Consider the following 19,934-nt stretch of genomic DNA (forward strand, 5'->3'; position numbering starts at 1 on the left):
ACTAGTGAGTATTTGCTTCAGGTTAGTAGGCTGTCTGTAAGCAAGGATTAGCCTGCCTCCCAAGGCCTGTGTTAGTGGGGGATCATTTTCCAGGATAGGTTGTAGATCGTTGTTGTGCTGGAGAGATTTTATCTGGGGGCTGTACGTGATGGCCAGTGGTATTCTGTTGTTTTCCTTGTTGGGCTTGTCCTGTAGTAGGTGACTTCTGGGTACCTATCTTGCTCTGACAGTCTGTTTCCTCGCTTCCCCAGGTGGGTATTGTAGTTTTAAGAATGCTTGATAGAGATCTTGTAGGTCTCAAGATTACCCACCTGGGGAAGCGAGGAAACAGACTGTCAGAGCAAGATAGGTACCCAGAAGTCACCTACTACAGGACAGGCCCAACAAGGAAAACAACAGTCATAGGACCCAGCCACATGATCAGAGGCTCATTCGCCTGCACATTTACTAATGTGATATATGGCATCATGTGCCAGCAATAGTGAGGGTTCCATGCTGGTCAGAATACTCCATCTTCTGACAAAGTTTTAGGTAGTTTTCTTCCTACCACATACTGTCAGTAACAGTAATCCGGGAATAAGATAGGTGATTTACTTGAGAGCCTGGAGAAAGGGTGAAAGGTGAAGGAGTTAACAGGGGGAAAACAAGTAAGTAGATGAATAATAGATGAGTAGCATTAGAGAGAACAAGGTTTGAATTGGACTGGCTCTTGGAAACTTGGTGAGTGGTACTTTATTTTCAGACTGCCATACTGTACTGCAGAATCTAAGCCAAGCTTTCTATTAATAAAAAAACAGATTTAAGTGTTTAGCATTTATGGTCCCAAAGAGAACCTTAAAAATGTGACTTAATTAGTGAGGGGCTAAGGTTGTCCCTCTCAGCCCTAATATAGGCATTGATTTCCTGATTGTCATCCTGACACTCCACTCCTCCATATCCTTCACAGAAAGGAGATACGTTTGGAATTGTTCTCCCCACCCCACAGAGAAAACTACCTTCTTGTACTTCCCTGCTGGGAGCACCATGCTAAACCTGCAGTTATTTGTCACACTTGGATTTAGCGGGTGAGGAAGCTATATAAACACCCAGACTAGGAGCTTTGCTCTTGAGACATCTTCAGGCACAAATTTCTCTTCTCCCTACTCTCAGCCAACATAGAAAGTGGCAAGTGAAGAAGGGTACTTGTCTCTGATGCTGTCTGAGGTTATATCTACACTGCAGTTAGACACCCCTGGCTGGCCTGTGCCAACTGATTCAGGCTCTTGGTGCTTGGCCTAACTGGCTGTTTAATTGCAGTGTAGACATTTGGGTTGCAGCCTGAGCTCTGGGACCCTCCCCTCAGCAGGGTCCTAAAGTCCAGGCTCCAGCCTAAGCCTGACTGTCTACACCACAATTAAACAGATCCCTGGCTCAAGCCCCGTGAGCCTGAGTCAGCTGGCACAGGCCAGCTGTGGGTTTTTAGTTGCAGTGTATATAGACATATCCTGAGGTGCCAGACTCCCAGCCTAGCTCCTCAGTGGCTTCCCCTGCCAGTGAACCACTTGCAGTTCAGTCTGGCAAGTTCCATTCTAATGAAGTAAGGCAGTTTTCAAACCAGCAAGACTGGTTTTTCTAAAATGCCTTAATTATCTAAGGATTAATATTAATAGCCCTGTCCTGTTCTTCCCCCTACCCCCGCCCCAAATTAAATTTTAAAATATCTAACCCTGAAAGCTGGTATCCAAGGAGCAGGGATAAGTAAAAATGCAGTTCATCAACAGGTCAGTTAAGCTGTTAGTTATCAAAAATCTGTTAACACATTTCCAATAAAGATCAGGTGTGAAGACTTTCAATCCTTCCAAATTTTAACAGAGGAAGAAAAGTAATACACAGCCTGGTCAGTGACACATTATTTAATTATACATCTTCATTTTGAGTCTGAGAGGAAAATAAATTAAGGCAGGGCACCAACTCAGAGTAGCAGGCTTAGGGGCTTCAACCATACCTGTTCTCCTTTACCGTCTGATTTCCTCTCTGGGGCTCAAACCTGCCACTATTCTTGGAGTAAACAGTAGCAGCCATGCTATTTATAAATGCAGCCAGGGTGCTATCTCCAATTTTTTCACCTACTGTTTTTCTACCTACTTCATTACTTCCTTTTGCAATTACTGTGTGATAGTAATATTACAACATTACTTAGTTGCTGTCAGGACTTGTTATCCAAAATGTTATCCAAAAAGCAAGAAAAACACCCCATTGCTGTAATTAAAAACAAAACCACAAATTCTTGTGTCAATATTTGTAATAGTACATAAACATATCCCAATAAATATTTTAAAGTTTGAAAAAAGCTAATCACTCAAACACAGGAAGTTTAAGCTTCTTTATGGATATAGACTTCCTGGAATTTAAGCTATCAGGCTTCCATTTTCCTGCTAATACGTAGGTAGTACAAGAAGAAAAATTAGGAAGAAATTCAGTTCCTGTTGCAATCAACAGAGCCCTGGATTTTGAACAGATATTTTTAAACACATTTAAACTTTTTTAGTTTTGAATTATTTCTTTAGGTTGCAAGGCCCAGCACTCCAAATTTAGGGAAAACCAAATGTGCAATCTCATACATCCAACCTGTGCACTGAATAATATAAGGAGCCTGAGCGGGAGAGGGGTTATTAGTTGGTCATAAAATTGGACTGTCATGCATATGCACTGGAGCACATGTGCACATGAGATGAGATGATGGGACAATATGGATTGTTCAGTTGTGGTTGGGGAGCCAAGCGTGCCCTTGCCCACTACCTCCCTCTCATCACAGCTGCTTCAGTAGCTCCCAGGGATTTCCAGTGCAGTGTCTGTTGCTGCTGCATTGGTAGCAATGTGAGCATAGATCTTTAGAATGTTCACGCTCAGCTATTTTGACAGGTTGCCAACATTTTCCAGAGAGAAGCAAGTGAGAGAAAGGAAATGGTAATTTTTAACATATTATAACTCTGCTCGGCAAATGGAATTTCATGGGGCAAAGCCTCCAGGCTAAAGAAAAAAGAACAGGAGTACTTGTGGCACCTTAGAGACTAACAAATTTATTAAAGGTGCCACAAGTACTCCTGTTCTTTTTGCGGATACAGACTAACAAGGCTGCTACTCTGAAATCTTTCCTATTGTGCATTTTATATATAGATGCACTATATTGCTCATTTCCTTTACTGCATTAAGAGAATAATTCATCGACAAATGTCTTAATTCTCACTTAGCCATTACTTAATGCACAAGTATCCAGCCTGTGCCTCTTGTGAGTGATGGTTAAGAAGAAAATGGTATTTGATTATAAATTAAAAATCTGTTCCCTGAATCATGCCTTGCAACTTTAAGTGTTGGAATCAGGCTCTTTGCTGTGTGAGGAGATATTAGGGGTATTGCCTCCCACAGCTTCCACTAAAACCCTGTGAACAACTCGGATGTGAGCTAGAAGTGCAGCCGCTGTTCCTTCTTTCCTGAAGCTGCTCAGTACTTCCTCCCCTGAAATGCAGCAGTCCAGTGAGGGAAGAGTAGTTCTAATCGTGGGAGCCCCAGGAAGAGCAGGGTAGGAATTTCAGACACTTCTCAAGCTCAGAGCATCTAGCAAAGGATGGCTCCCCTCTCTCACTCAGCCATCTGGAGAAGCAAAAAAAAAATAGGCCGGGGTGGAGGGGGAATGAGAGAAGCTGAGAAGTAACACTGAGGGTACGTCCAGACTACCCGCCGGATCAGCAGGTAGCAATCAATCTATCGGGGATCGATATATCGATCCCCGAACGCGCTCCCGTCGACTCCAGAACTCCACCAGGATTAGCGGGGGTAGCAGAGTTGATGGGGGAGCCGCGGCCGTCGATCCCACGCCATATCTTACATCGACCCCCACCCCTAGTGTAGACCAGCCCTAAGTTACAACTTTGTAATTCTCAAACCCTGCCCTGGAGCAGGCCAAAGTAACCAAGGGGTCATACATCAGCTGAATACAGCTTGAGCCCTGCATATTCTTCCTCCATAATAGGTTGAGCCACTTTTTTCCAATATATATTCATGGAAATTTCTTGTGTTCTGACTAGACATGTGCATTGGTAGCTAAAATGGTAGGTTAGAAATACGCACTTGCTATGTTTGACAACTTATAAAGGGATCTGACAGTGAACTTATCTATTAAGGCTGTCTAACACTTTCTTTTATAGAAGACTTATGACTTTTTTAGAAGCTCTAACTTCTCAACTGAAATTCAGCAAGGGGAGTGCAGCCAGAGATGTGGCTCTAGTTTGTGCCATGGAATTCTGTTTAAGTTTGGCTGAGTTACAAGATTTTGAAAATCATAATTTTCCATCTCTGCCTTACATTTAGCATAACTGGTAGGATGCTAACATCCTTGAACCATTTTAAGGTTGGGCCCCAGCTGTTACTACAGCAGCATACCTCCAGGAGTAGAGACAGCCCAGCTGTTGATGGAACAGCTGTAGCAGCTGGCTGAACTGCTCCATGATTATTCCCCAGATCTGTACCTTTCACAACTCTTCTTATGAAATAATGCCTCATGACTAGGGCCAGTGTCTTCTGGCAATGAAAACAGTAATTTCAGACTTTTCAAATCTGTATATTTCAGATAGGAGTTATATTAATACAAAAAAATACATATATCAACAAACATGAGATTTTACAGCACAAAAATGCTGGGCACTGAAGGCCAGACCAGCTGTGTGCTAGGGGGAGAAAGTAGGAGTCAGCTAAGAGTGGGGGAGAGGCGCTGTGTACACTGCTGAGAGCGGATGTGAGTGGCATCCGCTCTGCAACATGGCGAAGGAGCTTGGTACCCCACTGCCAGGTGCCCTGCCCTTCCAGAGGAAGATCCATGGTGGTTTTTCCAAGCCCAAGCCTATGTGAGGAGGGGAGAAGTTGACAGTGAGTCTCAACAGCAGCCAGCCACTGCCCTGCAGCCTGTGGAGGAGTCAGGTGTCTCCTAGCAGAAATCTGGGGGATGTGACTCTGCATTCCATACCCACACGTCACCTCTGCCCTTGTGCCGCCACCACCTCCCTCCCCCTTTGAATGGTGACTTTGGAAATGAAGAGTCATTGTGGGGAACAAACATGATAATAGCCACAATTTCCAGAAAACAGGGACCCTACTTATGACCCACTGTTGCCAAAAAATTAAGACAAGACTAGTTAAGGCAAAGCATTGCCATTGACAAATTTACCACCTTAAGAGTTCTGTGTTATGTCTGTACTTAAAGGTGGCTGCTTTTTCTGATAAAATATCTGGCATTTTGATTTGCCTCTCATAAATACTAATATTTGTTCTCTTACAGATTATGGAACTTTGTGGTGCAACAAGACTTGGATATTTTGGAAGAAGTCAGTTCTATATTGCTTTGAAACTTGTTGCTGTGGCCCAGTCAGGTCTCCCTCTAAGAGTGGAAAGTTTAAATACAGGTAAATCTAGAAAATAATGCTTAAACACTATTGAGCGGGTTAGTGACATTTATTGCAGTTGGCTCTGAGATTAATCTATTATAATCTGAACTATTGTGGTATGGTCTCAGTTACTCTAGTATATTGCTCACTTATACATACTGAAAAAAAGTATGAAGGGGAGTTTGGGATAAACCAAAACTTAAAGCATATTTATATAGATACAACTGGATCTTAGCTAGTAAAGGGGATAAAGTTAATCTAGGGACCTGGAGTCTTCAAAACAGTTCAACTGTGCTAAAGTACTAAACTAACTTATTGCAAGGTATGCAGAGTGAAAGAGAACCTTTTTGTGTATGCCAATTCCCATGGTCATCTAGGTGGTGTAACTTGCTCTATTTGTCAGAGTTGAGTGGTGAAAGTAGCAGATAATGTAATGGGATTAAAGTTAAATTTACTAGTATTGACACAGCCAGCTATTCAAAACTATCTCTAGGGGCACTTGCTGGGGATGGCACGTTCAACTTCCAACTCCAAATAGGTAGCTACAGAATTCATTTCCATCAGGTCTCCAGACTCTCCATCTGAACTTGTAAATCATCCAGCAAGAATTCAGCAACTACTCCCAAAGGAATCAAACCCTTATTCATTTTATAAAGTAAAATTGCAGTCTGATACTTCAGGAGGATTCATCTCAACTTCCAGGAGACAAGACTCCTTGAAAGCAGAGAGAAGATCTCCCTTCCAGCTGCAAAAACAATATAAAAGACCCGACAGAGCTCAAGACTCGGAATTGATAGTCACTTCAAGCTCCTGGTGCTGTGTCTAAATAAAATTAGATGTGACTGACTAGATGAGACTGCAGTTTGAATGAAGTAGGTGAGAGTGCTGATATAATGAATCTGCAGACCAAAATCAAGCAGTTGGGATCAGGAGCAAGATGTAATCCTAAAAATTGGTATGGAGAATCTTGAAAGAAGGAACAATGAGAATGGAGTCCATGAGAACTTGAAGAAAGGTAATCTTGCAGAATATCACTTAGATTTTTTTTTTCTAGTTTTCTCAGATTTAAAGTAAGGTTGATCTGCGTTCCCCAACCTCTTTCCGGGATAGGTATAATGCCATATTCCATAGCCACAGAATCATTGAATTCAGAGTCTTGATTGAGATGAATGAGATGTCTTCTGCTCCAGAGCTATTGCATACTCAGCTGGCATCTGACTTGACTCATGTGTTTGAGGGTTTCTCAACCGGGGGGCTAGAGCAAACTTTCTTATGATGTCTTGAGATAAGATTCTGTGGTGAAAACCTGATGCAGTAAAAGGGCTCTATAAGCACTGTGTATAGCCAGGCCTGGACTCTCCATACGCAGGCATTGTAGTAGATGACTGTCAGGCTGCCTTCTGAGGATCCTCTCACAAGCCCTGGCATAGGTGGTGTGCTGGGAGGGGCATGTTAGGGGTGGGGTTGCAGTGCTGCGCCCAGTGATGAGGTGATTCCAAGCAGTGCTGTAGCCCATTCGGCAATCTCTCATGCTGTCCTATACTAACCTGGGGGCTGCAGAGCAGCTGAGGTTCTGGGAAGGTGCAGCAGTGGCGTAAAGCCATCGTAGCTATTATCTCTTTGAGTTGAGAGTTCTGTGTTGGTCTTAGACTGGAACACAGTGTTATGATTGGGTGACTTCCCTGGCAAATTCCATGGCTGTAGGTTCCATGTGGCCATAATAGAATCCATATATGCTCCTAATTAATGGCAGGCAAAAATATTCTTTTTGGTAAGGATATACACAAACTTGTAAGGTGGTGAACCTGAAACCAAAATTTGTTGGGATGAAATATTTGACAAAATAATTGCCATTCTAGTTAAATTCAGATTGGTTTTAACAGTAAATATGTAAATGATTACTTACATGTGTCTGCACAAAAATATATGTACACTTTTACTGCACGTGCTCTTGTAAGTAGTGGAAAGGAGCAGTATTGGAAGTAGCAGATGGTAAGGCCATGAACCAGTTTTTCTCTGCCTAAGATGCTGGCTTGGTCATGCCACTATTTGTTAATTGTAATTAATTTTCCACCTTTAGCTATTCCTCTGGGTGTCCCAAATAATTAAGTGGCCTTTCAAGAACATAAATCTCTTGCATTTATTAAGAACACCACTGATGGTATTAGCAGGGAATTGGGGAAGAACAAACGGCTCAACTTAGTTAATACATGGTAAAATAAAATACATGGTGCTAATGCTGAGATGAAATGTACCATACTGAAACCTGACAGAGGTGGTTAGATACCTGGCTTCTTTTTAGTTTTCAGATAACTTGAATTGTTTTGGTCGTTACTATGAAATGCTTTTTTAGTATTAAATGAGATGCTTATTGAAAGGAGACTTCCTAGTGAAAAGGACATTTACAATAGCAAGAAATAAAGAAGAACAGGAGTACTTGTGGCACCTTAGAGACTAACAAATTTATTAGTCTCTAAGGTGCCACAAGTATTCCTGTTCTTCTTTTTGTGGATACAGACTAACACGGCTGCTACTCTGAAAGAAATAAAGAGGAAATATACCACCTCTCCTTTTTGGGAGAAAACAAACTAAAGATTGTGTCCAAGGGGATTATTTCCAAAACACCCAAAAAAGCTAATGTAAATTAATAAACTGCCTTTGCAGCTCTCTAATAGAATGTATTGCATTGGTTCATACATGTCAGAAACACTGTAAATATTTTTAATTGTTTAGGAGTTGTTTGAGCCAGCTAAAGAAAATCATGGGTTACAGGAGGTCTTGAAAAACTTATCCAACCCAATAACTCACCAGCGTAAAAAATAGTTGTGCTGTCAACCGTCTCCACACCATGGTTATCTGCTGACCTGCACTGAGTCTAAAGTCTGGTCTAAACTAGAAAATTAAGTTGGCTTAACTCTGTGTCTCAGGAGGGTGAAATCCAACCAGGCCTCCAGTGTAGACAGTCCTAGGTCAATGGAAGAATTCTTCCTTTGATCTAGATACTGCTTAGCTTCTCAGGAAGGTAGATTCCCTACGCTGACAGCTGAGCCACTACAGTGTTTTAAGTGTAGACGTAACCTAAGTGCGGGGACTGATGTTCCCTTAATTTTTTTCTCTGTGCAAAACCAATAACTCTCATAGAGCTTACATCCTCTGAAGACATTCTCCTCCACTTTTATCGCCTTATTCCCACACACCTTCCTCATCCTCTTTTCACGAACTATCCTTTCTTATTCTTTTATTTCTTTTCACATTTTCTCTTTTCCTCATTTTCCCCTTTCACTTTCTCACTCATTCATCTCATTCTCTGCTCCTCCATGTTGCCTTTCTCTAGCTGAAGGTGCTATTGAGCCCACTTCTTTTCCTCCCAGTCTTTCCCCCCCCCGTCCCCCTGTACATGAACTGCCGAATGGGAGGAGAGACCTCTTCCACCATCCGGCAGTCTCTTTTCCTGACTTTGCCTGCTGGTCAGCCTCACCTCTGTGTGCTGCACCAGCCTCTGTCCCTGTCTGTCAACTCTCCTATTTAATATGTCCATTTTGGCCTGTGTGAGTGGGTTTTTCAAGTCTTGAGCTACAGTTGATTTGGGTAAGTTTTGAGTACTTATTGTTAGTGTCTTCCAAACATAACTCTTGTCTCAGCTGATTGATTAGTTCAGAGAGAGATCGAAACAGACTTATAGTTAAGCACTTGTGGACATGTAAAATATGGCTCTGAAATAGCTGTATAAAATGACAATACTCATATTGCTTTAATTACTATGCTGGAAATATCAAAGTAAATTTTGGGTTGCTACTTAATTTGGAAAGACATTTTCATGGATAACTATCTAATTGGGAATTATAAAATGAGCAGATGATCACTGTGAATGCATGTCACTTGTTTGTTCTGTTACTGTGGTGTGGGAAACAGTTTCCTGCAAAAATAAAAATTAACTAGAGATTAGTTATGTAGATATTATAGGGGCTTCTAAATGAGCATGCAAACCCTAAGTGTTGCAGCATCAAAGGACAAAGTCATCTTACACTGAATTTCTTTGCTCTTGTGGATGAAGGCAAGGTGAGGGTGGGAGGAAGTTTGAAGAGAAGTATTTGAAGCTTAAAACGGTATTTTTTTCAGTGTGGGTCACACCCTACCTTAACACTGAGATCAACATGCTGTTCTTAGTATGCTGAGTCCACGCATAAGTGAGAATGTGAAAGGTTTTGCTTGAGCTCTGGTGGTCCTGTTAGCATATTATGCTAGTTACTAAACTGTGGGGTTGTTCCTTGGTTATATTTGAATACATAATGTTTTAATAATTTTATTAAAGGGTAATATTCAAATATAGATTGCTTGAATGCTTAATGTTCAGTCTTTAGCAAAACAAAAATTAGTTTACATAATAACTAACAAATTGTATGAAGAATTTCACTTACTTTTAATGACTCTCAATAGTACCAGTATATTTAATTTTTATGTAATAAAATAACTATAAGAATCAGAAAAATTAATCCACATAAAATTAGATAACTACCTCATAAATGAGTTGATTGCAAATGTGTGTATGTTCTTCAAAATTTTTTTACAAGTAAGCTATACAACAAATTGCACAGTTTGACTTCACTGGTAGTGGACTAGGAAGGCCATTTACAGGTCAGGATTCAGAGGGATGGCAGAGCTATTTGAGATGATTTCTCACACTCTGAGAAACAAAATTTATTCCGGGGGAGACCGAGTAAAGCTGTGTATCTCTTAGCTTGGTAAAGTTGCATGTGTAGACTTCAAAAATGGGTTTATAATGAAATTACTGCTAAGTCTGACTGTAACTGAACATCCCTTGGTAGTATCTGTAAAATAGCTTATTAGCTACTTATGTAGAAGAGATGAAACAAGATTAAAGTGGGTGAGTAATAAATGTGTTTATGCAATACTTAGCTAAGTCTTGAGAAATAAAGGCTGAATTATGATTTCTACTGTGAAGATAAAAAAAGCACCACTTCTTTACTCCCTGTATACATTGTTATATCTAAATGCTTTAGTGAAGTTTTTAACTTCTAGATCTATAGATGAAGCACCCTAAGTGCAAAGACTTTTAAGAACTTTTCAAGCATGCCTGGAACTTGTGATGGATCAAATTTATACAGTAAGCAAAACTGTAATAGAAAGTATAATTAACATGCCTATATAGCTATGCAAGAATGAGCTGAATTCTAAGTCACAATTGCAAAACCAAACGGTCATCTTGCATTCATGGAACCCTATAGAAAACTGTGTGGTTCCATAGGTGTAACAAACAGGATGTGTGATGTAGAATTTTACAGTGGTGTAGCATGAGCCAAAAAAAAAAAAAAATCTCTGGATTCATTTGCTTGTATATTGCACCAAACTCAATATGTATGTCATGGAGAGACAACAGATATGAAATTCCATAGTATCTTTTAATATAGAACTAGATTTTAAACTAGTCATTTTTAAGTATTCTTCTTTTGTATAATAAAAAATATCCTTTACTCTTAATATATATCATTGTTTTAACAGTAAAGGACCTCCCTCTACCCAGATTTGTTGGTCCAAAGAATGAACAGGAATTGAGACACACAGCCTTGTATTCTTCAGATGCTGATAACTCAACCCCATATTCAGGTGTAATTCCTCCCCCACCCGGCCGGGTTCAAGTGAAAAAAGGCTCTGTGAGCCATGATGCAGTCCAGCAACGTACATCAACAGATCAACAGGTAACTAAAACTTAAGTGACTTTTATTCGAGGTATGGTGCCTCACAGTGATGTGGGTCCCACTAGTGTTACTACACTATTGTTTTGGATTAGCTTCTTTAAAAAAAATTCATGCAAGTGTTACTAAATATATGAAAACTTAATTATTATTTATTTTAGTTATGCAGTGCTTGTAAATGTGTGGTACCTGAGGTGTGAGACAGGTTTTCTGCTCAGACATGCTTAAAATCTTAAGTCTGGAAATATTAGTAATGATAACTGACAAAGTATTGAGTGGGAAGGGAGAATGAGGGTTATGGTTTATTGTGAGGGGTCAAATGATAGCTTGGTTTGGTTTATGTAAGTTCGTTCTCTTCTAAAAGAAACTATATAGTGTTTAAGTTCATAACTGATACTACAACTCTTAATTATTTCCAATCAAGCTAAGCTTTTAAACATTTAAAATCTGCCTAGATCCCAAATGGTGACATTTACTGTCCTTTCACAGGATCTGCAGATGTACTTCCAAAATTTCTACACTTCTAGTTAAAGTATATATTTATACACACCCAAGCAATCAGGCTTCACACATGTCCATTTTTTGACTATGAACCAATTTGTAATGTATTAAACATAAATTATCTAGATATAAATTTATTGTCTCAAAGACAAGCCAGCAATTCTTTTTTTGAGGGGGAGGGAAGTTGGAGGGGGTGTTAGAAATAATTCCCCTCCTCATTCCCTTAAAAATGCAACACTGTTTAAGAAACAGGTGCTCTAACCTTTCCTTGGAACGTATTTATCTGTACCTTACTATTCAATAGTTTAGCACTCTGATTTATAGATTAAATCAACAGATGAGAACCAGAACTTTGCCAACATCATAAATACTAATCAGATTCTACAGTTAAATGTGTTACTTAATGAATTCATCTTATTTCAACATCTGTTTTTCGTTTTTGAGGGAATGAGTGTAACACTTTCAGTGACTTTTATTCCACTTCAGTAAAAGCAAGCATGGGTGAATTCTTGGTGAAGATCACTGCAAGAATGTAACTAGAGCTCCTGATTCTTTTGCATAAGAACAAAAAAGACATTGGTGTTTATTCAAGTGGCCTTTTTTCATTAGTATTTTGATCATTTTTTAGAACACAACCAGTAAATTTGGGGGCAGGAGGTCCCTCACTCCCTCTAGGAGCGAAGGACCTGCCCCTGAACTGCTGCCGCAGATCTTGGCTTTTTTTTTTTTTTTTTGCTTGGGGCGGCAGAAATGCTGGAGCCGGCCCTGTTTCTCCTGGGCTCCATCAGGGGAGTTGAGACATCCACAGAAAGTAGGGATGAGACATGCTATCCAGAAACTTGGGGGTATGTTGGCTATAGAGCAGCTTACAGTCTGTGTGCAGCAGTGTGGCTTTCAAAGTGGGAGCAGTGTGTGATAAAAGGAGCAGGGCAAGAAGCACTGGCATTGTAGAAGATAGTTTGGCCATTATGATCCTATCTTTCCTGGAACTCTGGACAGATAGGTGTAAAGCAGCCCCCTAGAGTGTGCCTCCCCATTAAGGAATGAAGAATCTAAGATCTTCTCCTGCATGTTGCTCCTGTGGATGGGTATAACCTTCTTAATGGACCTAACCTGGCATTTTTCTTGGTTTGGCTGAGATAGCATTTGTGTCCACCACCCCAATTATGGTGTCTGGTTTCTTTATTTACTCTTTAATAGCAGCTGCAGTTTCTGATCTAAGACCGATCAAGTTGTCAGTTACTTTAAAATCATAAACCCAAGTGTTTTGTGCCTTCAAGTCCTAGTGAAAGGAACTTAATGTCTAGTAAAATTATAATTACTGGCTTTCAAAGTATGTCTTTCTTTTAAAATATTCAAATTAAATATTGTATGGTCATGAAATGTACAAGTTGAGTTTCTTGATCATATGGTATGTCCATGTGTACAACTCTTAACATATGTGGAAGCTCTGCCACAGATAAAGGACAATATATGGATTACTGTTGTATGCTCTGTCCCAAATAATAAAGGATTTTCCTTTGGGAGAGTGTTTCTGCAGATCCCTACAACAAATTTGCATTAGATGACAGTGTAACATTAGGATCTTGCACACCAATTGTGGTTCCAAACAGTGGTTATAAATGGGGCTATTCTTTTCCCAGCACAGCTTTGGAACATCCATTCCAAGTTTCTTTCCTCTTTCTGGTGTTCTTGATAGCTTTTAGTAACTGTGTCACTATATTACCCTACCTACAAGTGGGTTTTTCTGTTAATATAGTTGGTGGCCTGATTGGTAGATGCAGAGGTGCTTCGCCTTTAGAAGGTACACCTCTTACATTGTGGTTAGATACTGACAGCTGATTAACATGTGTAGTATCCCTGCTATTTGTAGAGGAATGCCTTTAAAGGGCAATCAGCCTTGTGCAGTATTCATTCACCTTGAGGAGGAAGTAGAGCCAAATGATTAAAGGTTGTTCTTTTGATGAAGGCCTCAAGGACTTGTTCCTAAGAATCCCAGAGGCTGAAACCTATATATTTTTCTACAGATCTGATCCCTAAAGATCCCCTGTAGTGGATCAGTATGAAGAGCTCTCATTAGAATATAAACAGTCCTCTGTTCCATTGATGGACATCCTTATTGAACAAGGAACAAAGCAGGGAGATGATCTGAGGAAGGAGAAAGTGGCTTCTTAGAGGAGAAACAATCCTAGCACTTAGAGCTGTTTTCAGTGACTTGCTGGTATTCCATGTTTGATTTGCATCTATTTTGGTGTAATCTCTCTAAGATCAGACTAGTAAATGTTGCCCTCAAGTGGATTGGTTTTGAGGGTTCCTGGAGTTTGGTAGTGAAGTTGCTGTCTGATCTAGTACACCATTGGCAGTTATATGTGGTCTCAGGAGGGCTTTAGGTTTGTAAAGTGTTATTGGACATTCTCTTGATTTAGAGAAACAGTCAGTCTGGGGTTGGGTGTCCTATTCAAAAGTACTAGTCTTATTTCTATAAAAATCTAGTTGTCCCTTTGAACCTGTTAGTATTGGGATAAGTGAGCTGCTCTGTAAATCTGTATTCCAGATGTGGCTTTTCATCTGGAATACAGGTTGTGATCTGAAGGGCAGATGTGTAGTTCTTTGAGACTTCTCTCCTTGGTTCTGATTTCACCCATTAAGATTTGAGTAGCCGTCTAGGCATTGTCTGGCTGGTTGGAGACTGTTTTTCCTCATGATCCTTTTTATCAATTTTATTTCTGTGGGGCAAGTGACTTATGTGGCCCCAGTATCTTCTTGCTCAGAATTCTTTTCGTGTCTTGTCCAAGATGCAGGACATGTTGAGTCACTTAATTTGTCTCCAAAGTCCAGAAAGACAGCACAGACTCCTAATCTGCGAAAGCTACCCTGCCTGAGTTAATATTTTAGAGGAGGAAGGGGAGGGATAGGTGACTGGGGAGCTTCATGAGAATTCTGAGCATTCTGTAGATAACTCTGGTGTTTTTTCTTCATAATCTGATCATAGCAGGGTCTTTCAGGAAATGAAGGAACACTCACTTGGGTTTTGGAGACTAACAATGGCTTTGCTAATTAATGGACCTGGTCAAAACTCTTGGCATTTCAATAAGAACTAATTGCAAAAAAAAAAAGCACTTTTTCTAATAGCTTTAACTAATGAAAGACTGTCGTGTCTACTCTGAAGGTCTGGCCATAGGCACTGGCTTTCTAATGTGCGGGGGGTGCTCTGCCCCAGGCCCTGCCCCCACACTACCCCTTCCTCCAAGGCCTCGCCTTCCCCTGCCCCCATTCAGTCACCTCCCCCGAGCGCGCCCTGCCCTCGCTCCTCCCTTCTCCTCCCCAGCACCTCCTGCATGCCGCGGAACAGCTGATCTGCAGGAGGCGCTGGGCCACCAGTGGAACACCCATGGAGTTGGCGCCTATGGGCCTGGCAATACCCTACCACTGTTGTGGCTAACTAGAGGTGGATTGATCAGATTTACCAATCCCAGATAAGGGGGCTGGGGTCAGCTGGCTGGTGTGGGGCTGGAGCTGGGGCCGGTCTCTGCTGCAGGAGAACCAGTTCGAGACCTGCACGCAGGGGGGTAATGGTTAGGGTGGGTTAACGATAGGACTAATACTTACCAGTTTACCATTTAGTATTTTACATCCCTAGTTCATTATCATTTGGTTGGTAATAACAATGGAAGCACGTTGATTTGCAGCCAGCCCTGGGTGCTAAATTGAATACTGCTTGTTAGCTGTTTGCTTAAATAAATGTGTATCAATAAATCCAATTATGTAGCTTACTGTACTTTTATTTAGATTTTTACTTTTTTAAATTTTTTAATATGGTGAATGCCATGCTTTATTTACTAGGTGATTTTATTTGATTTGTGTCAAACTGTATGCAGATGGAAATTCGGAATTTAATTAAAGATACAAAAGTATTTTAAAATTGTTTTAGTAGGGCTGTCAATTGCAGTTAACTCAAGCAATTAAAACACAAATTAGATTAAAAAGGCACGATTATTCACAGTTTTGATTGCACTGTTAAACAATAATAGCATACCAATTTAATTTGGTATTCTAAATATTTTTGAATGTTTTCCACATTTTCAAATATATTGATTTCAATTACAACACAAAATACAAAGTGTACAGTGCTCACTTTATATTTTTGATTACAAATATTTGAACTGTAAAAAAATAGTATTTTCCAATTCACCTCAGTACAAGTACAGTAGTGCAATCTCTTTATCATGAAAGTGCAACTTACAAATGTAGAATGTTTTTTACATAACTGCACTCAAAAACAAAACAGTGTAAAATTTTAGCGCCTACGAGTCCACTCAGTTCTACTTTTTGTTCAGCTAAGACAAATAAATGTGTTTACATTTATGGGAGATAATGCTGCCCACTTATTTACAATGTCACCTGAAAATGAGAACAGGTGTTCACATGACACTGTTGTAGCAGGCGTTGCAAGGTATTTTACATGCTGGATATGCTAAACATTTGTATGCTCCTTCATGCTTTGACCAGCCTTCCAGAGGACATGATTCCATGCTGATGACACTAATTTAAAAAAAAAAAGTGTTAATTAAATTTGTGACTGAACTCCTTGGGGGAGAATTGTATGTTTCCTGCTCTGTGGTTTTACCCACTTTCTACCATGTATTTCGTATTATGGCAGTCTCAGATGATGACCAAGCATATGTTGTTAGATTTAAGAACTCTTTCACTGCAGATATGACGAAACGCAAGGGAGGTACCAATATGAGATTTCTAAAGATTGCTACAGCACTCGATCCAAGGTTTAAGAGACTAAAGTGCTGCCCAAAATCTGAGAGGGACAAGTCGTGGAAAATATGCTGTCAAGTCTTAAAGAGCAACACTCAGATGTGGAAACTACAGAATGTGAACCACCAAAAAAGGAAATCCACCTTCTGCGGGTGGCATCTGACTCAGATGATGAAAATGAAGGTGCACTGCTTTGGATTGTTATCAAGCAGAACCCAGGTGTTCTCACTTTCAGGTGACATTGTAAATAAGAAGCAGGCAGCAAACATTATCACCAGTAAATGTAAACAAAGTTGTTTGTCTTAGTACAGGTGCTCTCAACCTTTCCAGACTACTGTACCCCTTTCAGGAGTCTAATTTGTCTTGGGTACCCCCAAGTTTCACCTCACTTAAAAGCTACTTGCTTACAAAATCAGACATAAAAATACAAAGGTGTTACAGCACACTATTACTAAAAATTGCTCACTTTTACATTATAAAATAAATCAATTGGAATATAAATATTGTACTTCTGTTTCAGTGTATAGTACATAGAGCAGTATAAACATTTCATTGTATGAAATCTTAGTTTGTACTGTCTTTGCTAGTGCTTTTTATTTAGCCTGTTGTAAAACTAGGCAGATATCTAGATGTACCCCCTGGAAGACCTCTGCATTCCCTCAGGCGTACCCCTGGTTGAGAACCGTTTTAGCAATTGGCTGAACAAAAAGTAGGACTGAGTGGAATTGTAGGCCCTAAAATTTTAAGTATTTTGTTTTGAGTAGTTATTTAAAAAAAAAAATTCTACATGTATAATTTGCACTTTCAGGATAGAGATTTCACTACAGTATTTGCGTGAAGTGAATTGAAAAATACTATTATCTTTTTTTACAATACAAATATTTTTAATCAAAACTAATATAAAGTGAGCACTGTGCACTTTGTATTGTGTGGTAATTGAAATAAACATATTTGAAAATGTAGGGGGGAAAATCGAAAAATATTTATAATTTTAAATTGGTATTCTGTTATTTAACAGTGCGCTTAAACCTGCGATTAATTGCAATTATTTTTGTAATTGTTTGAGAGCCCTATTTATTAAATAAAATTACCTTAAACATTCTGGATGCATAAGAAAAACAAGTTTTATCAAAACAAATTTTGCCTTCAAAACTAATTTATTAAACAAAGGAAATTATTAAAGTTAGTGAATTGATGGTTTCTGGTTACCTGGGCCAGATTTTCAAAGGCATTTTGGTGCTTAGTAGGATTTTCAAAAGTGCCCAAGCAGGTTAGGTGCCTAACGCCAGTAGAACTCTATGGGAGTAGGAACCTAAGCAGGAAAGGTCCTTTTGAAAATAATAAAGCACCTATTTGCATCTTTAAGACCCTAAATACCTTTGACATACCTGGCCCCATTCCTTCAGGTTTTTAGAATTAAACTCATCCTTTCCCAAGAAAACAAGTTTTCTTGCTTTTTCAACTCCCAGTTGGTTTCTGAGCTTTGAATGAAGTAATCCACATGTAGAAAATACTCTGCACTTCCAGCTAAACCGAAACCAAAAGTTTTTCTGCAGAAGAAACTAAAAGTACGTATGTTTGGAAAAGTATAAAGACTGAAAATAATAAGATTGATATATTTAGAAATTTTGAGGAGACCTAAGAAGTTACATTCCCCCCCCCCCCCAAATTCTGTCTGATTAAAAAGGCAGCACCATTTAATTCACTGATACAGCATATTTTTATTTGATTTTAATAATTTATAAGTTTAGGCCTTAATGTAGGTTCGTGTTTGAGTAGTGTCCCTATGGATGCTCCACTTCAGGTGTGCATGTGCCCCATGCACCCCACCTTTGGAGATTTTTATTATCACTGTCTGTTTGGCCCACACATGTGCTGCTGATAATTGTGCCCAGCAGTAAGGTGATGTCAGGCTGCATGGGCAACCTGCTCTCAGTTCCTTCTCCACTGCATCGGCCTGCCACAGAATTTATCATGTCCGCATGTGCATTCCTCATGCAAAGTTTGTTCTACTTAGGGCTTGTCTAAGCTTAGTGTTGCATCAGTGCAGCTGCGCTGCTGTAGCACTATGCCATCAGGAGAGCTTCTCCTGTCGGCATAGGTATTCCACCTCCCCAAGGTGTCACTATGTCAATAGGAGAAGCCTTCCCGTAGACATAACTCCTGATGTATACATTGCTACGTCGATATCACTACATTGTTTGGGGGTGTGGATTTTCCACACCTCTGAGCAATGTAGTTATAAGGACATATGTTTTTGTAGTGTCGACCAGGGCTCACTTTGTTAGTTGTAGTTAGTTATTGGTTGCTGAAGATTTTTATTTCCTCCACGGAAATCTCGCTGACACAGGCATTTCCAGTTCACCAAGGTTTAAATATTACTTCATGTAGAGAGGCTGTCCCCAGTCAGTGACACGCACTCTAAGTGTGTTTGCTGCTTAGGAGAGTTGCACATCCCAAAGAAGTGCAACTTCTGTTTGGCCCTCAAATTCAGGGCACAAAATAACCAGGAAACCAAGCTGTAGCTGTTGTTAATGAAGTGCTCCTTTTGCTCTGCTTTGGATTCGTGTCAGGAAAAACCCCTGTCCATCAGTCTCCGGAGGTCTCTAGTGCCCCTATGACTTCATTGCAACACCTTCCTAGAAAGGGGAAAGCCTCGGACTTTTAAAGATCCTAAAAAGAGCTCACCCACCTCAAAAAGGCTTAGCTGCTCAACCAGGTCAGCAGCCTCAGACACTCTGTTCTCAAGGCTTGGTACCATAGAGGCGAGGAGCTCCTTCGATACCAGTGAGGACAGAGCTACAGAGTTGGAGAGATTGGGGCCTTAATGACAGACCCTCCTTTCACAGTATTCTACAAGGACAGAATTTCCTTACAACCAGACTTCAGGTTTTTTCCTAAAGTATCTTCTGAGTTTAATCTGTATCAATCATTTACCTAGGAGTTTTCTTTCCAAAGCCACGTTATTCCAACCTGGAGACCACACTCCATACTCTAACACCATCCTGACATCTAGTTCCCTATCTAGATAGGAGATATACAAAATGGTTTAGTCTTAGACTGTTCGTTTTGTTAGCAGAACTTTCAGATCTGTCTGCAATTTCTATCCAAAGACTATGAAAAATGGATTTTGGAGTGTATTAAGCCAGCATTACAACTCCTGCTGGGATGTCAGCTTATTTGACAAGGTCACAATCTACATCTATGGCTCTACTTAAGTGTCCCAGTTGCTGAGATCCACAGAGCTGCCACATGATCTTCAGTACATACCTTCTCCAGGCACTATGCCTTAGCTGATGCTTTTAGATCTGATGAGGCAGATGACAGTACCTAAGAACAGCCATACTGGGTCAGACCAAAGGTCCATATAGCCTGGTATCCTGTTTGACATTGGCCAATGCCAGGTGCTTCAAAGGGAATAAACAAAATAGGCAATCAAGTGATCCATTCCCTGTTGCCCATTTCCCAGGCTCAAGCAAACAGGCAGGATGGGTAGGGATGGTGTCCCTACCCTCTGATAACCGTTGATGGACCT

General features: G+C 40.2%; 1 protein-coding gene across 11 annotated transcripts in view; it reads left to right on the forward strand.

Moving 5' to 3' along the window:
* REPS1 (RALBP1 associated Eps domain containing 1) overlaps nt 1-19,934 on the forward strand; it is a 96,884-nt gene that overhangs the window by 11,738 nt on the left and 65,212 nt on the right. For 9 of the 11 annotated variants that reach the window (XM_034765538.1, XM_034765531.1, XM_034765533.1 and 6 more), the window contains exons 2-3: nt 5,312-5,435; nt 10,938-11,134. In XM_034765538.1, the coding sequence (XP_034621429.1) occupies nt 5,312-5,435; nt 10,938-11,134 (321 nt within the window). Of the gene's footprint in view, nt 1-5,308; nt 5,436-5,981; nt 6,433-10,937; nt 11,135-19,934 lie in introns of those variants that run through there. The other 2 variants (XM_034765539.1, XM_034765540.1) reach the window with 2 other exon arrangements.

Source organism: Trachemys scripta, chromosome 3 (assembly GCF_013100865.1).
Source record: "Trachemys scripta elegans isolate TJP31775 chromosome 3, CAS_Tse_1.0, whole genome shotgun sequence".
Lineage (NCBI taxonomy): Eukaryota > Metazoa > Chordata > Testudines > Emydidae > Trachemys > Trachemys scripta.